We start from the raw sequence: 20,812 nt of genomic DNA on the forward strand, positions 1-20,812 counted from the left end.
ATAATAAATTTTCTGGCACATGGTAGTCAAGTGTATTATTCTGGCAAGATCAGTTCAGTGTAACAAATTTGTGATAAATGTGATGCCAATCAGGGTTCTTGGCCTTTGCAATGAACAGAAACTGAAGAAAGCCCAGACAGGAAATTCAGACGAGGCTTTCTTGGGGTCCCTGTGGCAGGATGGGGAGCAAGGACAAGCAGGAGGTCCCCCGCTCGCTCCCCAAGATGGGGGAGGAAGCAGGGATGAGCCTTGGAGGGGAGGGGAGGGGTGGCTTTGGCGGTCTGCCCACCCCTTTGGTAGAGTGCCTGGTGCATGCACAGTATACTCATTTTTCTCCGGACACCTTGTTTTTACTCCCTGCTCTTCAGAAGTAGCAATCGGGTTTTTTGGTCTTTTTGTGTCTCGTTGTCTATAATTTGCCCTACCTGCACAAGCACTCAGTTATTTTTAGTCCTTTATAGTTTCTTTGTATTTCGTTGTTCTCAGAGGAGGAGAGGTTTGTCTACGTGCAACCATTGGCAGAAAAGGTCCCAGGTCCCAGCCTGTCTCAGATGGAAGTAATATGTTTTTTTTGTTTTTTTTTTTAAATAAATTTATTTATTTTAGTTGGGGGCTAATTACTTTACAATATTGTAGTGGTTTTTGCCATACATTGACATGAATCAGCCATGGGTTTACATGTGTTCCCCTTCCTGGACCCCCCACCCACCTCCCTCCCCATCCCATCCCTCTGGGTCATCCCACTGCCCCGGCCCTGAGCATTTGTCTCATGCATCGAACATGGAATGGTGTTCTGTTTCACATATGATAATATACATGTTTCAATGCTATTCTCCCAGAACGTCCCACCCTCACCTTCTCCCTGAGAATCCATAAGACTGTTCTATGTATCTGTGTCTCTTATTCTGTCTCGCATATAGGTTATCGTTACCATCTTTCAAATTCCATATATATGCATTAGTATACTGTATTGGTGTTTTTCTTTCTGGCTTACTTCGCTCTGTATAATGGGCTCCAGTTTCATCCATCTCAATAGAACCAATTCAAATGTATTTTTTTAATGGCTGAGTAATATTCCATTGTGTATATGTACCACAGCTTCCTTATCCATTCGTCTGCTGATGGACATCTAGGTTGCTTCCATGTCCTGGCTATTGTAAACAGTGCTGCGATGAACATTGGGGTACACCAGAATTGAAAGGGAAGTAATATGTTTTTGAAGAAAGATTCTTTTCTCAAACTGATACAGGCTCTTGGGCCACCAGCATTGCTGAGCATGAAAAACCAGCCCCCAGGTTTCCATGCTTCTTAGATTCTCACATGTTGAAAGCAATTAAAAGATCTCCATACTTATTAAAAATCAGTAAAAATAAACCAATATCTAGATGCAACCTGAAAATCTCTTTGACTTCCCTTTCTGAAATAGGTGTAGAGTGATGGGAATTTTCAGTGACAGTAGAGAGAGAAAAAGGTCCCAATTGTTTCCAATGGTTACATCTTACATAATTAGAGTATAATACCCACACTAGGAAATTGGCATTGGGACATTATGTGAGTATAGTTCTGTGCTGTTTCATCACATGCGTGTATTTGTGTGACCACTGCGGTAATCAAGACACATAACTATTTCATCCCTGCATATGTCTTCCTCTTGCTACCCCTATGGAGTCATAGGAGTCCCTACCCTCTGATTATGGCTAGTCTGTTCCCCAACATTTAGAAAATGTTATGTAAATGGAATAATGTAGTATGTAACTTTTTGAGGTTAACATTTTTTGCTGAATATAAGGTCCTGTAGATCTATTCAAGTTATGCATATAATGATAGTTGTTCCTTTTTATTCCTGAATAGTATTCCATGGTACGGATATACCACAATTTATTTAACCATTCACTGATTGAAGGACGTTTGAGGTTTTTGCTGTTCTTGGTTATTACAGATAAAGCTGCTGTGAGCAACTGTGCACAGGTTTCTGTGTGTACATAAGTTTTCATTTCTCTGGGATAATCGCCCGGGAATATAACTGCTGGTGTGTATGAATAAGTATATAGTAAGTTGTTGTTTTTCAAGAAACTGCCGAGCTATTTTCCAGAGTGCGATCATCACTTTACATTCCCATCAGCAGTATGTGAAACACTCAGTTTCCCCACTTCTGCACCAAACTTTGGTATTGTCAGTTTTTCATTTTAGCTCTCCTGATTGGCGTACAGTGACATCTAGTTATAGTCTCAGTTTACATTGCCTTAATGACGAGTGATGGTGGAAAGCTTTCCATGTGAGTATCTGCCATTCTCCATCATCTTAAGTGAAATACCTTTTCATGTGTTTGTTAATTTTCTAATTGAATTGTTAAGTTTTCTTATTGTTGAGTTTTGGGAGTTCTTTTTGTATCCTGGAGATGAGTTTCTTGTTAGATAAGAGATTTGGAAATATATTCTCTCCAGCCTGTAATTGTGCTATAAATGTGCTAATTTTGAAACTTACATGTATTATTAAAATTGAGCAATAACCCCAGCAATTGTTTTGAATCAAGATTATTAAAAGATTTGAGATTGAGGAGGACTGTTTTGTCAGTGAAATTATTTTAAATTGCCAGCACACAGCAGTAATAAAAAGCTGACCAAATGTAGTTGCATTGTGTATTTTTTAAACATTTTCTATAGACAACACTTCTCCCTATTGCCTGCATCTGGTTTGGATGCTTCCACTACCCTGTCTTGGAACACCAACCATCTGATAGATCCAGAGATTGGCAGTTTGTGTGACATTCTTAGAGGAGCAAAGTCACAATAGACTATTGCAGAGTTCAGTATATGGAAAACCATAAAATACATACACCCAAAATCTCCTAACAAACAACTTAAACATGTGTTCCAGCCAATAGATTCAAAATTGTAATCTAAGAATGTAGAAGTTAAAATTTGTGTCTTTTGGCAGATATTTTGCCCTTTGACCCTCTTCATATCTATAAATTAGTGATTATTCTGTGTTAATTATATTTAATATTTGTTACGTGAAATGAGGTCAGTGATGTGAAGAAATAAAAAGAAAGCCTAGTACAAAATCAAAAAAGAAATACACCAAAAATGTTAAATTATTGCCGGAAGATGCTATTATGAAAGAGATTCATTTCCTGCTTTATATTGTTTACATTTCTAAATTTTGTAAAATATACATGTGCCATTTTTTAATATTCAAGGAATAATTGTGTATACGTTATCTGATTACAATTGAGTTAGTATAAAATACAGAAAAAGTTTGGAAGGAAATGCATGAAATCATTGGGATTGAAAACAACCAGGCATCCTTTTTTTTTTTTTTTTTTAAATTTTTCTGTATTTTCAACATTTTCCATAATGGGTTTACATTGACTTCATTTTCCATTTCGGAGGGGAAATTCTGTCTTCCTTCCTCTCTAAAATAAAAATAAATTGCAAAAACTGTGAAACTTCTAATGTCGCTTCATTAAATGAGTTTTCCCTTGATTAATGATAGATATTTTCTATCAAGCTAAAGATTCGTTTCTTCTATTGCTTGCTTATTACAATTTCTTTTAAAAACGGAAGCATATTCACGCCTCTACAAATGAGTCACTTTTGTTCCTTTTATGATCTAGTAATGCTCCACTGTAAATATGCACCATATCTTCTTTCCATTCATCTGTTGATGAACAGCTTTGTTGGTTACATGCCCTGGCTATTGTAAACAGTGCTGCAATGAACACTGAGGTGACTGTATCTTCTTGAACTATGGTTTTCTCAGAGTGTGTGCCCAGGACTGGGATTGCTGGATCATTTGGTAGTTCTAGTTTTAATTTTTTCTTTTTTTTTTTTTACATAAATCGGGTTATTTTAATTTATTTTTCAATTGGACGAAAATTACTTTACAGTGTCATATTGGTTTCTGCTGTGTGTGCTAAGTCGCTTCGGTCGCGTCTGACTCTTCGCCGCCGCATGTAGCCCGCCAGGCTCCTTTGTCCGTGGGGAATCTCCAGGCAAGAACACTGGAGTGGGTCGCCATGTCCTCCTCCAGGGGGTCTTCCCGACCCAGGGATCGAACCCACGTCCCTTCAGTCTCCTTCATTGGCAGGAGGGTTCTTTACCACTAGCACCACCTGGGAAGCCCAATTTCTGCTGTATGACAATGCAAATCAGCCATAATTACACATATACCACCTCCTAGTTTTAGTGTTTTTAAGGAACCTCTATATTTCTCTCCATAGTAGCTGTATCAATTTACATTCCCACCAACAGGGCAAGAGGATTCCTTTTCTCCACACCCTCTCCAGCATTTATTGTTTGCAGATTTTTTTTGATATATTGACTTATGTTTAAAAAAACATTTACTGAGATATTAACGTGGATTTTCTTCTTTATAAATCTACTAAGTATATAATGATTTCCTAAAATGAAACCATCTTTGGCATGAATCCCAAATAAGTATGGTATGCTTTCTCTTAATACACTTCTATATTCAATTTACCAATGTGCTGTTTAGGATTTTGCATGTATATTCAACGTGGTATATGGTTATCTTTTTGTATTCTACTCCCCTAGGTTTGGTATCACAGTTTTCTGGGCTTGTAGGTTGAATTCAGGAATTTTCAGAGTTCTTTGTTCTCTGAAGGCTTAAAAGAATTTTTTATTCCTTCTGGGCTTGATAACGTTGACCTTTAAAGCCCCCTGGTAGCTGGGGTGACAAGCTGTGTGGAGGAGAAGGCCATTTTATCTACTTGTTCCAAAGTTGTTGGTCCACTCAAGGTTTTTACCACTTTGGGGACATGTTTTGGTAATTGACTACCCACCCCAAAGTAGTCATTTTATCTAGGAAACTGTTTGATAGATTTTTGCACAAAGGAATCTCATCATTTAAAAGTCTTCTAAATTTATGGTCCTTTTGAAACTCTTAACACTGTTGGTGTTGTCTCTATTTTTCCCTGGAACACAACTGCCAAAAGGGTTTAATTCTTTTATCTTCCTTTGGTTTTATTGATCATACATTTTATGAACTCGTGTGTGTGTGTGTGTGAGATCTTAATTCCCCAGCTGGGGGCTGAACCTGGGCCCACAGCAGTGGAAGCGCCAAGTCCTAGCCACTGGACTGTCAGGGATTTCCCTGCCTTTGCCTTCTGTTTCTGTAATTCTTTCCTTTGTATGTCCTTCTAGTTCACTCTTCCTTGGGTTTTGCTTACGGAGAGTCATAGCCATGGAAGTGAGCACGCAGGTTCATTTTGTGTCTGAGGGGCTCTTGCGTGTGCAGCTGTGGATCTCGGGGCGCCTGGCTGCCTGACTGGAGACGCATGCCCCGGTTCTGCCTGTAGCTCAGTGTGCCTAACACGGTGTGAGGAAAGCGCAGTGTGCTTCTGCCCGCCTTCCAGCTTCTTTTCTTTCCCTCCTTTCCTTCCCGTTATCTGTGTCTCAACCCTCCAGGGCGTCTTTGAGTTATTCCCAGTCACTGAGCTCCTTTCTGACCAAGACTCTCATCCGTTTTACTTGCTCTCAGGGCTGTTCTGCCCTCTGTTCCCCCATCTTATTAACATCTTATTCCTCCTTTGGATTTTAACCCTGAGCCATTATCTTCAGCAACTGATGCCTCACCCCCAACCCCACCCCTACTCCAAAGAATCTGCTCAGATCTCACTGTTAAAGGGTCCAGCACCACTTTAGTCTTTTGTTGTGAGATATCTTTACATTCAAAATGTATACATTATATGATTTGAAAATATTATTTTAAAAAACCCCATACAATCCCAATCCAGTTTACAAATAGGATTTTACTAACTCCATTCAGTAAGCCACAAGGTGGCCCAGCTAAAGATTTTGTTTCCCAATCTCCTTGCAGTTTGCTCTATTTGTGTGATTGTGGGTAGATTTGTAGTATACGTATTTTTTTCCCTAGATGATATGTTACTTACTCTTAGATATGTCTGCTCAGTCACTCAATCGTGTTTGGCTTGTTGGGGCCCCATGGACTGTAGCCCTCCAGGCTCCTCTGCATGTGGAATTTTCTAGGATTTCCAGAATTTTCCAAAGAAAGTTTGACTATGCAGGACGTAAAGTCTAGACACCAAAATTAGTATATTGATAAGCCTGACAACATAAAATTGTGAAATTTTTATGCTGCATAAATAAAATCCAAGGTGAAGTAACAAAATGGGAGCGATGTCAGCAGCATATGTGACAAGAAAATGGTGACTCAGATACAAAGGCTCTTAAAAATAGAAAAGTACCAAGTTAATTTCAAAATTGGCACAGATAATGTGAAGAAACCTCATAAAAATCAATGCAAATGGACAATAAATATATACCTGAAGCTTATTCACATTCATCATTTTAAAAATGCAGCTCCAAACAACTTTACACATTTTTTGACTGTTTCCAAGAATACTCCAGTGATGTGCCATCTCCTACTCCAGGGGATCTTCCCGACCCTGTGATTGAACCTGGGTCTCATGCGTCTCCTATATTGGCAGGCAGATTCTTTACCACTAGCTCCACCTGGGAAGCAGTTTTGCATGTTTGTAAATATTATAAAAATGTTGCCATGATGTCAGTGCTCACCTGGTTACTGCTTTTGTACCTGACATTATAATTTTGAGATATGTCTATACTAACGGGTAGGCACTATTTCCTTCATTTTCTATTTATCCTAAGTCTAGTTTAATGGAATTTTAACATCCTATGTCATGACTGTATCAACATTTATGCATTTTTCTGTTTATGGACATTTGGCTTATTTCTAGCTATACACACAAACACGTGTATATTTCATATGCATATTTTATGTGTTTCTATGTGTATGAAAATTACGAACATTGCTGTCATGACTGTTTTGTGTGTATGAAGTGAAACTGAAAGTGTTAGTCATTCAGTCGTGTCCTGCTCTTTGAGATCCCGTGGACTGTAGCCCGCCAGGCTCCTCTATCCATGGAATTCACCAGGCAAGAATACTGGAGTGGGTAGCTATGCCCTTCTCCAGGGGACCTTCCTAACCCAGGGATTGAACCCGGGTCTCCTGCATGAGCTTCCCAGAAGCTCAGATGGTAAAGAATCTGTTTGCAATGAAGGAGACCTGGGTTCAATCCTTGGGTTAGGAAGGTCCCCTGGAGAAGGGAATAGCTACCCACTCCAGTATTCTTGCCTGGAGAATCCCATGGAGAGGCTACAGTCCATAGGGTCGCAAAGAGTTGGACACAACCGAAGCGATTTCACACACACACACACACACACACATATATATTTTAATGAGTTGTTTCCTACTCTATTTATGATGTTGTTTTCATTCAGGAGCTACCAACCCAGAACCATTTTAAGTTCAATCCTTTGCTTGGGAGATTTTAGATCGCCTAAGTGGAATGATTTTTCAATCCCAGTCTTGAATGAAACTTAAATTGTGAACAAAACTTTTCAAGGAGACCTTTTTTCTTCCTTCTACTTAGAGCCAATACCAGGACATATTTCTTTGACATTTCCCTTTGAGGGATTCTTTTTTAGGAGGATAAAATTGCTTTTGTTTGATTTGGAAAATCTCACCAATAATTAAATGTCTCCACGGAGATGGGATTTGGCTTGTTGACTGTCACAGATCTCTAATCTGGTCCACTCTGTAGTTAGCATTGTAATTGCACTGGCATCATGATGCCAACTGATACTGCATAAGCAGACCACTGCGTTTCCAACCACATTCCTATAGATATTATTGTAAAACTCAAGCACGTGTCCAGCTTAAGTATATTTAAAGTTACACCCTGATGAATTAATAATTACATTTTCAGATGCAATTTATGAGAGTTCTACGCAGATAAAAAAAAGTGAACACATGAAGGCACAATCTTAACTTTTAGTAGTACAATGAAATGTGCTTTGTTCACTGGCGTTTTGAAAAGAAAGGGAGCCCTTTTGATCTTGTACATCATGTTTTGTTAATCTGTTTTTATTGATTCATGTCTATAGTAATACATCATTTCACTTTAATATTCCCTCAAAGTTTGAAGCAAAAGATGAGCAATGAAAAAACATGTAGCATCAGATTAGACTTTTGCAATGAATAAAACATCTTATTTTCCAGTCACTGAAAGCATCCTGGTGCGGCCTGAGCAGGGGAGGTCATTGAAGGCCTTGACACGCCTGGAGATCAGAGTCGGACAGGCTGTGACTGTGACACACACTCATCTGTGGGCCACTTCACACCACGCAGCATGTGAATATTGACTTAGTTCACTAACAGACCGGGGCTCTGTGTGGAAGCAGAGAGTTTAGGCCAGTCTGGCCTCACAGACCGGCTCTTTCCCTGAGTAGCCACGTGGTCATTACCAACCTCTCAGTGTTCTCCTCTATGAATGGGGGATAATAATGCTTATCTCACTGAGCATGAGAATCAATTGAAATTTATTTATACTGAGGATCTAGAACAAGCCCTGGTATGCGGAATAATGTTAGATGACTTCCTCAGTGTAGCAACGAAACCAAGTCATTTTTTTTCCCAAATAGGCTTTATGAAGAGGAATCAGACAGCCTTCCAAGTACGACAGAGATTTGATGATGAAGCTTAGAAAAATAAGTTTTCAATTTTTGCATTTTGCAATTATTGTCAGCTCAGTTCAGTCGCTCAGTTGTGTCCAACTCTTTGTGACCCCATGGACTGCAGCACGCCAGGCCTCCCTGTCCATCACCAACTCCCGGAGTTTACTCAAACTCATGTCCATTGAGTCGGTGATGCCATCCAACCATCTCATCCTCTGTCGTCCCCTTCTCCTTCAGCCCCCAACCCTTCCCAGCTTCAGGGTCTTTTCCAATGAGTCAGTTCTTCACATCAGGTGGCCAAAGTATTGGAGTTTCAGCTTCAGCATCAGTCCTTCCAATGAATATTCAGGACTGATTTCCTTTAGGATGGACTGGTTGGACCTCCTTGCAGTCCAAGGGACTCTCAAGAGTCTTCTCCAACACCACAGTTCAAAAGCATCAATTCTTCGGCGCTCAGCTTTCCTTATGGTTCAACTCTCATATCCATACATGACCACTGGAAAAAACATAGCTATGACAATCATTGTCATATATATACAATTTATATAGCATGAAACTGAATGTTCACCAACTGACCAAATAAAGACTAAATGTTTCTTTAAGTAGCACAATCAACTTTTTATTTCTCTTGAGCAGTAGACCTTTGGAAAGAAAATAAAATAGCTGGATACTTACCTAATTTTACTAAAATAGACTCCAATTGAATTAAAGATTTAAATGTTAAAAATTAAAACAAAGACACAAACATGTTGGAAGAATGCAGGCATAGATTTTTAAAAATAATTTTTGTTTCCTTTTTTAATTTTTGAGTGAAGACAGCTTGACTATGCAGGACATAAAGCCTAGACACCACAAATTCATATATTGATAAGCCTGACAACATAAAAATGTGAAATTTTTATACTGCATAAATAAAATCCAAGGTCAAGTAACAGAATGGGAGCATTGTCAGCAGCATATGTGACAAGAAAATGGTGACTAAGATACAAAAGCTCTTAAAAATAAATAGAAAAGTACCAAGTTAATTTCAAAATTAGCACAAATAATGTGAAGAGACTTCGTAAAAATAAATGCAAATGGACAATAAATATTCACCTGAAACATATTCACATTTGCCATTTAAAAAATGTAAGTCCAAATAATTGCATGGCATTTTTCAGCTATCAAAATATTAGGCAACACTTATTTTATATATATCATAATTTTGATGTCTGCAGTGAAGCAGACACATCTACTCACCACTGCTGGGAGTATAAGTTGCTGGAATTAAATTTGGAATATGTATGCCAAAATTTAAAATCTGCAGAACCACTGTTAGTAATTTATTTACTGAATACCTTGGCACATCAATGCACAGTGCTGTGCATATAAGAATTTTCTTTGCAGGGTTATCTACACAGATTTTTTTTTAAAATACTGGATAAATCTATATGTTCATGATAGGGAAATAGTGAAAAAATGAAACTATATCTTTAACATGGCACACTTTTAGCTCGAGAAAAGAATGACAAAGAACTCTAATGTGCCCATTACAAATGATTTACATTATTTTGATGTGGAAAATTAATATGTAAATAGTTTTATTGTAAACTTCCATTTATGCAAAGAATAAGTATGAAAGTGGATATAGCTCACGTATTAGATATTTTTCTGGAAAAAAAAATGAGGAAAAAAGGTTGAAAGTCAAATTAGGGATATCAATGTGAAACAGCAGGAAGGAAGGAGTAAGGCTTTTTATTTAACGCTTTCCTGAATTATTTGAAAGTTTCTCTGTGCTCTGTGTGTTTTACTTTTGTTGAAAAAATGATGACGTTGACATGAAGATAAAAACATACAAATTGTAAAGAGCTAAAATCAAGGGTCATTAGGAGTCAGCAGGTAGTCTGGGGCGTTGACAAACGTGTGCTGTGTGCCCTTGAGCAGGGGCTGCCACAGTGACATTCTTGGGGTCAGAGGACAGTTCATCGGTGCTTAATGAGTTTTATTCCCTCCAGACAAAGCCAAAGGAAGATCGAGAGCAGGGACCCACTTTGACTCAGCGCGGAGACGAAGCAGAGCGGTCCTTTACCACATCTCTGGCCACCTGCAGAGAAGAGAGAAGAACAAGCTGAAGATAAACAACGTAGGTAGTGCGTGTGCACACCGCGAGTGCTAGACTTTCCCGTGGTGGCGATGTTTGATTCGCTGAAGAAAGGCCCCAATTACTCATTTACCGACTTTCCTAGACTGTTTTCCACTTTGACTTGCACTTTCCTATAAAGAACAAACTGGGAAAGGTCAGCAGCCAGAAGGCATTTCCATAATAAATGTGACTAATCGTAGTGTTATCACAGCCTAGAATATTATTTCAGCCAGTACAGTATGGTACTAGGGACACTGCAAATGAGACTGGTTACATTTTATGAACAAGTTATATTACACATTCATCGTTTGTTAGTTAAAATGTCTCAAATTTAATTTTCATTCCATCTGTTTTGCACTTTATCTAATTTCACTGAATGCTTTCATCCAAGGGAACCATGAACAAATCAGTCATTGCTCCATTTAGAAATTTACATTTTATGCAACACAGAATTGGGGATTTCACACCTAACAACACTGGATTTGAAATGACATGCCATATACCTTATAATTGTGTTTTTTTTTTTTAAGTTACCTTTTAGTAAATCAGAGTAGGGCTACTTTCTGAAACCTAGTGGTCATCTGGCCAAAGCCACAGCAGATAACTGTGGTTATAAAAGGTGACTCCGCAGAGTTTTAAGTGGCCCACGTCCCCCAGGATTTGCCAGTTAATTTCATCATAGGTTCCTAGGACGAAGAGACTTCACTCAGAAATCCAGAACTATACCTGCTTGATTGTAGATACTCAAAGGTGATTTTTCAAATCATGGTAATGTCATTAATCTGCATAGTGAAATCTCCAGAACATACAACTTTGGGGATATGTCTGACTATGGGGGTCAGACATCAAGACTCAGCGCCTGACTTACCAGTGACTTCAGAAAAATCATGTGAAAAAACCGGAGCTGGTCTGGAATTGACCTCAAGTGCTTAGGTTCTAGGAGTTAGGGACACAGGAGGTTCTTTGGCCTCTCATTTTACATGGAAGACTCGAAACTATCTAATCTGACATGCAAACGGTTTGCTAAAACAGTCTTGCATCGACGCACAAAGAACCCATTTGTCTGAGTTTCGTGAACAGAGAGTCAGGGGTGGAGTGCCACCTGACATGCTAGGTCTGCAGACCCGGCTCTGCCTCAGCGGGATTCTCTCTGGAAGCCAAACCGTTTCCACCCATTGGTGCTCCAGGACCATCACCCACGCTGGTGTTGATCTGTGTGCACCGCTGTTAAGAGTCACGTTCTGTTGAGTTTGTCTTGGCTGAATATAAAGATTCTGTAGGGATGCCTGTGTGTCACACTGATTCCCTGAGAATCCAGGGATAGACCTGAGCGTGGCTCAGCACTAGATCTGTGAATCCTCCCCCTGGTTCCTTGTTATACCTGCTTTCATTTACCAAGTCAGCCTCAGTGACAATGTAAGTTCTAGGAAGAAACAAATGTAACCACACCTGGCCTTTATTCTATGCAAACCAGCCAGCAAAGCACCTAAACAAATATTAGCCTGAGATTCTGTAATGCTGAAAGAAGACACTCTTCTAGCCTTGAGTCCAGAGTCACTTAAATGTACCAAGTCTTAGTGAGCTTAAAAATGCATTCACAGAACATGCTGTTTTTTCCCTTCTGATTCAACAAAGTACAGAACAGCACTTAAAAATCTTATTTAAAAAATCATAACTCCCACTCCTTGGTTAATTTACTAAATTGCATTTATTTAAGAATTTCACACATCAGGATGAAGCATTAAAATGCTACATGGTAACGAAGGACGTCTAATCAACATGGAGCCTCTGACAGGACAAGTAGCACAGTATTCCTGAAAGAGGAACGTGGAGTGAGGACCAGCCCTGCTCACCGTCTCATTCCAAGGAGGACAGAGCCCGATGCTGGGAGAGCAGAGAGGCTGGAGAAGAGGGAACAACGACCCAGTTTATTGGCTAAACAATCAGCCTTCGGGAAATTCGGAATATATTCGCATTCAAGTGACCAAAAAAAAGATCTCTTAATATTTTTGTAGGTCTTTGCTATCTACAAATCCCTTTTGCTGTTATCATATTATTTGATTCTTACAGCAAGCCAGTACTAGATATGATTTTTATTAGTTCCATTTTAATGATGGAAAAGAACAATTTATTTGAAATATCAGAAGCAGAACCAGCAGATGTGGGACCCAAGCATGAGTCCCCTGACTCAGCCACAGCGCTTCTGCTCCTACCCTGCTTCTTCTCTGATACAGTTCTCGGCAATAAGAATATGGGATTCAACTCGGAACAAATGAGCTCACCCGGCTGTTAGCAAGCTCTGAGAATCACAGTATAACTAATGCCCGTCAGTCCTGGCTCTAACTTTGGAAACAGTTTTTAATTTCTGGTTTCCTTGACTGGTTATTCTATTCAGTGACATTGGGATGATGCAAGTGCCTTCAACTCAAAAGATCTCATGGCAGGCTTGAGAGCTTGAAAGGACGGTGCTTTAGATGCCGAAATAGGACGGACAGGGTTCTGGGCTGGTCGTCATGGAAGGCATATGCTGCCCTGCAATCACTCAGCATGATCACGGTAGACACATTTTCCCATCGCTTTGTTCATTCACAAGTTGATTTCAAAGACATGTTGCAGAAATAGTTGAGGGAATAGTTAGCCTTGATTAGGTTTTGGTCTTAACAACTGTGATTTAATAATACATACTCAAAGAGTCGGAAACGACTGGGCATGCACGCACTCCTTGTGGCCTGTGGGTCTTAGTTCCCCGAGCAGGGATCAAACCCTGGGCCCCCTGCAGTGGAAGCTCGAGAAGTAACCACTGGATCGGCAGGGAGTCCTGCTGGCCCAGTTTTTGCCTGTGGGTAGCACAGACGACTGAGACGGACCTGCTCTCTTCCTCTGCGGCGACCCCAGCTCGGCCACTTCGGCAGCAACACAGCACCCAGCTGTTCTCTTAATCGACGAGCTGTCAGTCGTGGGACAGGTGGTGGCGCCCACAACCGATGTGTGTCAGTGGAGGCAGAGCGTCCTGGCAGCTGGTGGAGAATCCGCCTGCAGAGCGGGAGACCCCGGTTCGATCCCTGGGTCTGGAAGATCCGCTGGCAAAGGGACAGGAGAACCACTCCAGTGTTCTTGGGCTTCCCTGGTGGCTCAGCTGGTAAAGAATCCACCTGCAATGCAGGATCCCTGGGTGGGGAAGACTCCCTGGAGTCTTCCCACTGCAACCCACTCCCGTATTCTTGCCTGGAGAATCTCATGGACAGAGGGGCCTCGCGGGCTGTAGTCCATGGGGTTGCAGAGACTCAGACGTGACTGAGCGCCTGAGCATGGTAGAGGTTACACAACTCAAACACCATTTCTACTAAAGAATATGATTCTAAATTAATAAATGATAGATAACTAAAATTGAGAATAGTTGGTTCTATTATTCTGTAGACAAACTTCATATATTTCAGGGTTATAAATATGCCTTTTTCTCCAAACTTGCTAAAAGCACACTTTCCAATTGTAAGAAATTTCTTCCATTCAAAAGGTTTTTGATAAAACTTTATAAATAGAGTAGTGGGAGGAGAAGGGTGTCTCTTTTTGCACTCTTTTTTCAATGCTGATTGTGTCAAGATGCATGCAGAATTTGAATGAGAAACCTTTTAAAGTTTAAGTCTAAGCTGAGATGCATCAGATTCTCAGTATCCTTTAAAATACTTTAATGTATTTTGAGTAGCCTGTAAAAATGAAGTGGTGTGATTTATTTTCTGATTTTGGGAGATAACCATTACATTGCTGACCTTTGCAACAGCACCACTAATGCCTCATATAATGCACATACTTCAAATGAAAAAATATTTTGCTTCTTGAGTTTTCACAGCCTTCACTCCTAGAGCTGGCTTCTCTCTGAAACAAAGTCAGAATTTCATTTCTATAACATGATAGAAAAAGACTTATTTGGAAAAATTGAAATATTCCTCCATGGCTTTTGGTAATGTGTTATTATAGTAAATATTTGGGAAAAAATCATATTGGGCTTTGTCCCTTTCTATCATAAATACAAGTGCTTATCAACCTTGAGACGCTAAGTCTCTTATAGCCCGTAAGTCTCTCTTTTCTGCACCCGCATCAGCTCTGATGAGAAGCCCAACAGGTGTTACTTCCTTCTTCCTCTCTGAATTTTATGGCATAATCTACCTTTGGAACTTGTTCCAAAAGCCAAACAATGAAGCGAAGGAGGCAGGTCAAGTCAGGGGGTTGAGTGGAGCATAGACACAGTGGCAGATGGGCAGGAAAGAACTGTCAGGAAGGAGGGAAGCAATCCCCCCTCAGATCCCAGCTTTCTGAAGTGCCCGAGTGGGCTGAGTGAGAATATTAACCAGAAGTAGAAGCATGTGTTGTAAACGCCTGCCAAGGAGAGACGCAAGACAGAAGCAGCATTCATATTAAGGGAGCAGAAGTACTTGGCCTCTAGAGAGTCCCCACGAAAGAGCGCATGCTCCTGACTGCTCTGAACCTTTCTTGAATCCCCAGGTACTTTAGGGATCCCTGAACATATCATATTAATTTGCTCATCCCTCAATGCCCGAAAGAAAAAAACACGCTGCAACCTGCGAGCACCATACACTCCAGAGCTTCAAACTGTTCTGTTCATTCAATGTAACTTTCAATTTTAAGTTTCCATTACCTAGCTTGTAATTCTCATTAATTGAGGTCAAAGCAAGGTGCGCAAATACCTGGTCATAGGCTGTCAAATTTCCCCACACCCTATTGTTGGGCCTCCTTTTGTCTCATTGCAATAAAAGGAATTGTTCATCAATTTGGACTGCTTTCAAAGTGGAGTGCTTTTGCAGTTATAATAACTCCAGCTATTCTTCTGCATTTAATCAGCTGCACAGTGAACATTGCTTTTCTCCTCCCATGACTTGAATAATAACTGTTAAGTAACTGTTTCTCACTTTGCCATTTTAACAAGGGCGAGCCAGTGTCAGAATAAACCCATGCATCGAGGTTGTGAGATTTGGGTTCCCAACTGGAAGCTTCACCAACAACCGTAATGAAAGTAGTCAGTACAATCTGGTTGTATTTTGAAAGATGTGTTAACAGCTATTTACAATCAAATTTGATCATATAGCTCTATCCTTTCTGAAAAAAAAAAAAAGGCACCTTTGCTGTTATTAGAAGAATTTCAGGTATTCTTTACATAATGACTGTCTTCTCAAAACTATAAGTATATGGAATGTCCCCACGACAGTGGGAACCTAGCTGTATCTGGTCTTTATAACGTATGTAGGATCATACTCGCAAATTTGGATGTTTCTAGGTGACATTTTAGGTGATGATCTTTTTACTCTTCATGAACAAAAGTCTAGATTACTCACATATTAACATGGATGACTACACTCTGCATTTTCCTGTTACTTATAACAAAGATCCCTGCCCAGTTTTAATTTATACATCTCTATTTTTTTTTGCATTACCAGCTTCTAAATGTTTATTGTAAGATCTAGTACCATGATATGTGTTTCTAAATAATTCTCCCTGTTCCTTATTTCTAATGTTGTATTTCTCCCTTCTCTCCTTTTTGTCTTTATCCACAGAATGTTTTTGTAGACAAACCAGCATTTCCGGAGTATAAAGTTTCTGATGCAAAAAAGTCCAAATTCATACTTTTGCATTTTAGCACTTTCAAAGCCGGCTGGGACTGGCTTATTCTATTGGCGACGTTTTATGTCGCCGTGACGGTACCTTACAACGTCTGCTTCATTGGCAATGATGACCTGTCGACAACGCGGAGCACAACAGTCAGTGACATCGCAGTGGAGATTCTTTTTATTATAGGTAAGAACCAATGGCTGTTTTCCTGGGAGATTTGCATAGGGGAAGACAGATGTGTTCCAGATTTTTGTAACATGAATTTGAGCTAAGATCCATTTGCATGGGCATAACTCAGCCTCTGATGCAAATCTTGGAGAAGCACATATTTGGATTTCTGAGAATTACCTCTTCCAGCTTTCTCACGGTTCCTCTGTGCAGAGATCTACACTGATGTTTTTTGTTTCTATCCTTAATGGCTGTTCTGTTTTGTGCTCTCAGCATCCGTGACGGTCTTACCTGCACAGGGTCAGAGATGAGGCTTGGCAAGAACACATCAGTGGCATCCTGGCAATGGCCCATCCTGGGCATGCTCCTTCAAGCCATCTATGCCTCTCGGGAACCTGATGGGGTTGCCTCAGGTGGCCTAGTTGCAGAAGCAACGGGTCACATGAACTTCCTAGTCAGTCATCAGAAGCACTGAGTATCTGACTTTACCTAAAGGAGAGGCCCTGAGGGATGTTTGCTAAGAATATTTATCTCTAGAACATTGGGAATCTCAGTTGAAGCTGCATCTGCTTCATGCTTCTAAGACTTCTCCTAGTTTTCTGTCCGTTTAAGTTCCATCTTGTGTAGACCACAGTCAAGCTCTTGCTTGATTATTCTAGATCATTCTTATCAGAGGCTCAGATTGATCCATTGTGGAGTTTCTGAGCACCATTGGCAACCCGACTCCTGCATCTTTACCTGGTCATGGTGATATAGGGTAACATCCTTTCTGTAAAGATGAGAGAACTGACAATGTTTTCAAGCAGTAGGTGAACAAGGGACTGAAAAAAAATGGACTCTAAAAGTTCAAAGAAAAGGAAATAAATAAATGAAGCAAGTCAAAAGCTTGTTTCAATGGTAACGGTACATTTTTCTCTGTGGAACTGGTGTGGTTTGGGGTTCTCCAATGGAATGTCAGCACATGTTTGCTCTGCAAGAGTTTTATGCCCTTGGTGTGATTTTGGCATCACAATTAACATGCACTTCCTAGGCACACCCCTCAGACCCCAGCTCCCACCCCAAAGGTGATGGCCGTAGTATGTTTGGACCACTAGGTGGCAATGTTGTCTAGTTAGGTATCTTGGTAAGGCTAACAACTCAAAGAAATTTATCTTTATTTAACTTAAACTATTCTTTATTGGAGAAGTAAAACCCTAGAGGAATATTAAATCACTGTTAAATGGAAAAAAACATTCTAGTTTGAAGTAGAATTGTGCAACATGTGTTTCAAGATGGCCGTGTAGGAAAGGCTGAACTCACCTGATGCCATGGAAACAGCAAATCCACAGCTGCATACGGAACAATTTCCTCGAAAACAGAGCAGAAAACTAGTTGAACAGCTCCTTCATAAAAAAGGATAAAAGTCTCACATCAAGAAGGTATGTGAGGCAGAGATACGGTCTGTCCAAAAACCACACTGCTGGTGTGGCAACACACACCGGGAAGCCCACAGCAAGCGTTTGGAGCTTCTTCCCAAAGAGTGAAGGGTTCATGCTCAGCATCAGGACCCCGGTTCTTGAGACCTCACCTGAGAGGCAAGCCTCTCAAACATCTGACTTTGAAAGTCAAAGGGGCTTGCATCCGGAAGACTCAAATGGCTGCAGGGAACAGAAATGCCACTCTTAAAGGGCTCCACTGCAGACGTAGACACCCTGGGACTAGGTGTTCAGGCAGCAGTTTGAAAAGCGCCTAGAACGTATGTGCAGGAAATCTGTTAGCTAATCTTAGAGTGTCTGCTGAAGGGACAGAAGCCGGGGTGGAATGGAGGGGTCTCTCCAGGGCCTGAGTGGCCTGTGGGTACCATTTTTGAGCTCCTATTTGCTGTGCCGACGGGCATACCTCACTCCTACAGTTGTCCACTGCCCTATTAAAGGCACTAGTGCATGCTCCATGAGTGTCTGGGTCTGATGGCCAGGGGAACTTGTGTTTCTGGGCCCCATGGGACTAAAACAACCCGAGAGCCAGTTCTTGGCAGGCCCCGACCCCTAAGGCATGGCACAGCACAGGCTGAAACACACTCCAGATCTTCCTATGAAAAATATCCAGTTACTTGTCTAGAGCTTCAACCTGAAGGGCAGGCTTCAGGTTTACTACACATCTATGGACTAAAGAGGGATTCCTTCCTCGTGTTCTTCCTTGGCTGTGCTAGAGCTTATTAGTACTTCCCAGGGAAGAGCTTATAGATCACTTAAAGCCCTGATTTTTGCATCTGTCACCAGAGGGACACATCTAACCTGCCTGGTCTAGAGGTCAGCAGAGTTTACAACTGAAGTCTCAGAGGATGATATATATTTTCATACTTTTAAAGCTTCTGCCTTAGGACCTGCCTTCCAATCAGCCTGAGACTAGGTGCTGAGATCCTCCCTTAGGAACACTGCCAGTTGGCACACTTAACAAATGAGATCCATCAAGCGGAAATCAAGACCCAGGACAAGGCTGAGCAGTAAGTGTCACCCTACACAAGGTCTCTCTGTCAGAACTGGAAGAGGTAGCTGCTTTGACTAATGCAGAGAAACAAATAGAATCAGGCAGAATGAAGAAACAGGAATATGTTCCAAATAAAAGAATATGAAAAACACCGGGGGGGGACCCTTAACGAAGTAAAAATAATAATTGATGAGGTGAAGAGTTCAAAGGAGTGTCATAAAGATGCTCACCAGACTCAGAAAAGAATGGATGAACACAGTGAGAATTTCAACAAAGAGGTGAAACTATAAGCCGTCACATAGCCGAAGAATACAATAAGTGAACTGGAAAATACACTAGAGGAATTCAACAGTGAAGCAGGAGAAAGAATCAGCGATCTGGAGACAGGGCAGTGGAACTCTCTCAAAGAGAGCAGCAGAAAGAAAAAAGCATGCCAAAAAGTGAAGATAGCTTCCTATGGGATGACATCATGCGAAATAACATTTGCATTACAGAGTCCAGAAGGAAAAGAAAAAGAAAAAGGGGCAGAAAACTTATTTGAAGGAATAATGGCTCAAAGCTTTATTAAGCTGGGGAAGGAAATAGACATCCAGATTCAGATCCAGAGAATTTCAAAAAGATGAACCCTGAAAGATCCACGCCAAAAAAGTATCAGAACTAGTAGCAAATTTGGAAAAATTGTGGGGATACAAAATCAATTTACAAAAATCTGTTGTATTTTTATGCACTAACAATGAGCTATCAAAAAAAAGAAATTAAGAAAACAATTCCTCTTAAAATTACAAAAAAATAGAATAAAGTATCAAGGAATAAACTTAACCAAGAGATAAAGGACCTATAGAATGAAATCTTTGGGACATTGATGAAAGCATTGAAGAAGACACAAATAGATCAAAAGACATTCTACACTCAAGGGTCAGAAGAGTCAATATTGTTTTAAAGATTTATATTATCTAACCAGTCTACAGATTCAGTGCAACCTCTACCAAAATCTCAAGGGCCTTTTTCACAGAAATGAACATATATTAATCATATGGGCATAAAAAACAGACACATAGATTAATGGAACAAAACTGAGAGCCCAGAAATAAACTCACATATATATGATCAATTGATTATCAATAAAGAGGGCAAGAATATTCAATGGAGAAATGACAATATCTTCAATAAATGGAGTGAGGAAAATGGGACAGCTACATGCAAAAGAATAAAAATAGGCTACTATCGTATACCATGCACAAAAATTAACTCAAGTTGACTAAAGAATGTACGACCTGAAACCATACAACTCCTAGGAAAAGAACATGGACAATAAACTCCTTGACATCAGTCTTGGTGAGGATTTTTTGGATCAGGCACCAAAAGCAAGGGCAACAAAAGCAAGAGTCAATGACTAGGACTACATCAAACCAAAAAATTTCTGCACAGTGAAGGAAACTATTAAAAAATAAAAATAAAAAGGCAATCTAATGAATGGGAGAAGACATTTGCAAATCATATTTTCAAGGAGGTTAATATTCCAAAATGTAGGGAATCCATTACAACTCAATAATAGAAAAATAATCTAATTAAAAATAGAGTACAGGATATGAACAGACATTTTTTTCAAAGACATACAGATGAGCAACATCACTAATCACTGGGGAAAGGCAAGTCAAAACCACGCTTGTTAAAATGGCTGTTATCAAAAAGACAAGAATAGCAAGTGTTGGTGAGGATGTGGAGAAAAGGGAACCTCATACGCTGTTGGTGGGAATATAAATTAGAGCAGCCACTGTGGAAAACAGTATGGAGATGCTTCAAAAAATTGAATTAAAATAGAGCTGCTGTAAGACACAGCAAACCCACCTCCTGACACCTGTGTGCATGCACGCTGAGTCGCTCAGTCTTGTGTGACTCTGTATGACCCCAT

The 20,812-nt window shown here is 40.2% G+C and overlaps 1 protein-coding gene across 1 annotated transcript in view; it reads left to right on the plus strand.

Moving 5' to 3' along the window:
* Window positions 1-20,812, plus strand: part of KCNH8 (potassium voltage-gated channel subfamily H member 8) — a 444,159-nt gene that overhangs the window by 237,224 nt on the left and 186,123 nt on the right. Inside the window, exons 4-5 of the mRNA XM_081573380.1 lie at window positions 10,517-10,644; window positions 16,212-16,452. Coding sequence (XP_081429506.1) covers window positions 10,517-10,644; window positions 16,212-16,452 — 369 coding nt within the window. The remainder of the gene's footprint in view (window positions 1-10,516; window positions 10,645-16,211; window positions 16,453-20,812) is intronic.

This window comes from Giraffa tippelskirchi, chromosome 2 (assembly GCF_054371585.1).
Source record: "Giraffa tippelskirchi isolate mGirTip1 chromosome 2, T2T-mGirTip1v1.2.pri, whole genome shotgun sequence".
Taxonomy (NCBI): Eukaryota; Metazoa; Chordata; class Mammalia; order Artiodactyla; family Giraffidae; genus Giraffa; species Giraffa tippelskirchi.